This window comes from Enhydra lutris, unplaced genomic scaffold, assembly GCF_002288905.1.
Source record: "Enhydra lutris kenyoni isolate GAN:26980312 unplaced genomic scaffold, ASM228890v2 scaffoldscaffold21, whole genome shotgun sequence".
NCBI classification, from domain to species: Eukaryota; Metazoa; Chordata; class Mammalia; order Carnivora; family Mustelidae; genus Enhydra; species Enhydra lutris.
In genome coordinates, this window is record NW_019154105.1 from 34,071,107 (window position 1) to 34,075,386 (window position 4,280).

Genomic DNA, 4,280 nt, shown 5'->3' on the forward strand with positions numbered 1-4,280 from the left:
TATCAGCCCTCCCCATAAAACTATCACCAGGCTGCTCGGCAGGTCCCCGCTGCCTGTACTGCAGACATTAGGTCTTGCGAACGTTCAGGGGATGGCCATCACCTGAAATCAACCTGAAACTCACCCAGCAGAGAAGCACAGGGCTGGGGGGGCTGCTGTCCCTGTTTAATCCATTACGGCGTCCGCTGCAGTTCAGAGCGCAATAAAACACGGTGGCAGTGGAGAGCGGGCGCCCATCCACTCCCCAGCACTAGCATCGAATTAAACCACTTAGTTTGGCAAACGCTGAACGCCTAAATGCCCCTATAAAGACTTTATGAGTTTGTTACTTTAATTACTGACTTGTTACAGAGCACATAAAGGGGGTAATGAATGCAATAAAACTAATTATCTACACATTTAATTCATATAAAATATCTAGGGTTTGTTTACACCACCCGGCGATTCAACTAAGCATTCCTCCTCTTGTCCACCGAGAGGAAGGGTTTAATGAAATAGTTTTCCTTATTCTGCTAGAGCCTAACGAACCAAATGAAAATTACCCTCCGCTTAAATCATGGGGCCACCGAGGTCCACAAATCACTGTTCACTTCTTTGTACCTTCCAGCCAGCACCCAAGAGCCTGAGGAGTTGGAGAAGGAAAGAGCTCGACCTGGAGCCTGGGCATTTTGAGAGCAAAGATTTCACTCGCTGCAGTCAACAAACCTAAAGGGCAAGCGGTCGGCAATCCTCTTTGCGAAGCCCCGGGTCTTCGGCGGACTGGGGGGCACCTGAAAAAGTGTAGGTGATAAAAGAGGAGAGTGCCCGAGAGGGATGGAAGAGGAGACACGTTTGGGGAGACTTCATGCCCACTTGTCAGTCATGGCGTAATTAAAATCAACAACCGCACAGACCCTCCAAAACAACAGAATGCAAACCTTGAGCAAATGCAGAAAGACACAGAGCGGACCGCAAAGAAGCCCTCGGCAGAGACAGTCCAGATGTGTCACATTCAAGAGCTTTACTCAGATGTGCCTTTATTTTTTAAACAGCTGTGTAAGTGGAGTCCCTAGAAAAGCATGTTAAGCTGAGATAAGAAATGCAATTTATAAGATGCTCTTTTTTTTTTTTTAACCCCCTCTACCAGGTGTATTTTAAAGAAATCCTCTTATCCTTCACATAAACCCCCTTGGCCCACTTACTCTATGTTACGGGGTGCCTGAGTCTTGCCAATGTCCCAGTCCTTTATAACATTTCATGCACTTCGGGGGGTAGGCTTGTTGTTAAATTGAGCGTGTAACGCTCTTACAAAACAGGTTTTCTATGTCATCAAGGTTTCTTCTCCCTAACCGAAGGGGGGGGAAAAAAAAAGAGGACGAAGAAGGGGGAAAACACACACACTATCTCAATTTATGCCCAAGGTATATGATCAGTTAAAAAGGCTTAAAAGCTCGGGGAAATTGGATCAGGGAGAATCGTCACCCAACTTTCATTATTTCCAAGTAGTGTGATTGAATTAAAGGGCAGGGAGCTGGTTAGAAGGGAGGATCAGGGGCTCGGTGCGTAATGGTGTGGTATTAAATTCTAATTAGAGATGCAGGAATCAATGATAGGGAGGTTGGACAGCTCAGTTCCCCAGTGCCAGCCCAATAGACGGATGAGTTATTGTCATGTAAAAAGCGCCAGCAATAAGACCAACCGCTTTGCTATTGTCCAAGTGGAAAGAGCCAAGTTTATTATGAGGACTATATGCTCTAGAGACCTCAGACAAGGCATCTCATAGGAGGCTTTTTCATAAAACTAGGCTCTGCTGGTAGTAAGGAGGCCAGTTTGGAGGCAGGCGTTGAGCTGTGCACATCTCCCCACTCCAGCCACCTTCTCCATACCCATCTTTTATTCCATTTTTCCACTTGGCTGAGCCATCCAGAGCCTTTTCAATGTATAAAATGGAATATTCTTACCTCAATTCCTCTGCCTACGAGTCCTGTATGGCTGGGATGGACACCTCGAGCCTGGCTTCAGCCTATGCTGACTTCAGTTCCTGCAGCCAGGCCAGTGGCTTCCAGTATAACCCGATAAGGACCACTTTTGGGGCCACGTCTGGCTGCCCGTCCCTCACGCCGGGATCCTGCAGCCTCGGCACCCTCAGGGACCACCAGAGCAGTCCGTACGCCGCAGGTAAGGACCGCCAGCTTTCTCAGCGGAGGAAGCCGCCTTTCCGCTCGTATATAGGAAGCCTTGATTGCATTTGAAAATGGAAATGTGTTTAGTATTTACCAAACGAAATTTGCTTACACAAATGAAAGAATTTATCACGTTAGAAGCGATTGCAGGGAGGGGTAATTCACTTACAGGGTTACACTATCCTAGTCACACCCGAACCGCCAACAAAATTATCTTAAGCTGCCAAAATGATAGGCATAATTTATTTACTTTGCGATGAGACGTAAAGCTTAGAAAATAATTAAATAACAAAGAGTAAAGCTCATTACTGGCAGTGTCTCTCTCTTTTTTTAAGAACCGACAGCGGCTCACACCTTTTGGGCTGGTCATTTTTATGATTATTTCTTTAATTTATTATTATTTTTTTGCAGCACTTTCCCCCAACTTTTGGGCAGGGTCAACTTCTGAGAACTGAAAAGTTCCAACAGTGGGAGTGTTGGGTAACTTCTTCCCCGGTTCCCTGATGCTCCGACTGATGTTTTTGGACTTTTTTCCTCTTTCGCTTTTCCTCACCAAAGCGTTATCCCGCGTCCCGGCCCTCGGCCGTCCCCAGTGAGCTCTTCCAATCCACCCAAAGGCGCTTGTGCCAAGAGGGACCCCGCCAAAGCCCGCAGTTCGCCGGTTTCGGTATTCAACTAATTCGCTCGGTTTTTCTCGGCAGTGACTGTCAGCCAGTCCCCCGCGCCGGCGTCGGTGGCCGCTCTAGTGCTACCTGACCTTGGGAGTCCCAACATTCCGGCTCCGCGGCGCTCTCGCGCTCCAGACAGTTTTGCTCACACTCCGTCCCCTCTGTCGTCCCCCCAGTTCCTTACAAACTCTTCACCGACCACGGCGGCCTCAACGAGAAGCGCAAGCAGCGGCGCATCCGCACCACTTTCACTAGTGCGCAGCTCAAGGAGCTGGAGAGGGTCTTCGCAGAGACGCACTACCCCGACATCTACACCCGGGAGGAGCTGGCCCTGAAGATCGACCTCACCGAAGCGCGAGTCCAGGTACGCGCGCCCACAAACCGACCCTGCTTCGCCGCCCCGGGCCCGGTACGGTACGGTGGCGGGGACCGGCCGGTGCTCCTGAAGGTTCGGAATACCCGGGCTTTTCAAAGACAAGGGCCCGGGACCCAGGGCGGAACAGAGGCCAAGTTCGGAGGGACTGTGTGCGCGAGGAAGGGTTAGGGTGCGCGTTCTCGTTTATCTGTGCACAGCTGCAAAGCTTTTTCCCACCCCGTGTAGTCCTGCAGAGACTTTCGGGGTCTTGGGACGTGAAAGAGCAAGGCTTTTGCAGGACAGGAAGTGCATTGTGGGAGGAGTGCAGACTTTGCCCCCGTATTAGACTTGGGGTTTTTTGTTTTTGTTTTTCTGCCTCCTCGCTCAAGCTCTTTTAACTTGAAACCATGGAGTAGAGGAGCATTTTCCCGGTAACTATGGCTTGGATCACATTGGCAAAAGGGCTGTGACTCCATGAAGGTCGCGAACCGCGGCTAACTCTAACCTTTTAGGGAAACAGGTGCACTCACGAGCTGGCCAAGGCGCCCCTCCAGGTGAGCCCCATTGTACGGTATATCAGGCCCAAAGGCCAGGACGGGCGGCGAGCATTAAACCGGGGACCCCCCCCCTCCTTCTACCAATTAGCGTTTAACCTTAGACCTGCGGCGTGGGGGGTATGGCGACTGTGGGGTGGTTCAAGAAACAGACTGAGCAAAGGCCCGCCAGAATAAAGGCTTCCGTTTTAGGGCCTTTCTGGGACCTGGGGCCTTTTAGCCTGTCCTGCAAGCAATCATTTCCCTGGAATGCTCAGGTGACCCTAAGAAAGTTTCTCCGAAGACGCAAGGGCGACAAGGGAGGGGGCAGACTTGGTGGCGGGGAGTACCGCGGCGCTTGGACTTTAAAACAAGCCGAAATGGAACGTGGGCCGTCCTAACCCGCGCTTTGCTTCCCCCTTTCCTTCTTCCTTTCCCTGCTTCACCGCCTCTCCTCTCCTCTCCTTTCTTCTCCTCTCCTCTCCGGCCAGGTGTGGTTCCAGAACCGCCGCGCCAAGTTCCGCAAGCAGGAGCGCGCGGCAGCGGCCGCCGCGGCCGCGGC

General features: G+C 51.2%; 1 protein-coding gene across 1 annotated transcript in view; it reads left to right on the forward strand.

The window, feature by feature from the left end:
- Nucleotides 1-1,916: 1,916 nt before the first annotated feature.
- The window catches only part of LOC111149339 (paired like homeobox 2b), a 2,943-nt gene continuing 579 nt past the window's right edge, over nucleotides 1,917-4,280 (forward strand). Inside the window, exons 1-3 of the mRNA XM_022506335.1 lie at nucleotides 1,917-2,157; nucleotides 3,007-3,194; nucleotides 4,210-4,280. Coding sequence (XP_022362043.1) covers nucleotides 1,917-2,157; nucleotides 3,007-3,194; nucleotides 4,210-4,280 — 500 coding nt within the window. The remainder of the gene's footprint in view (nucleotides 2,158-3,006; nucleotides 3,195-4,209) is intronic.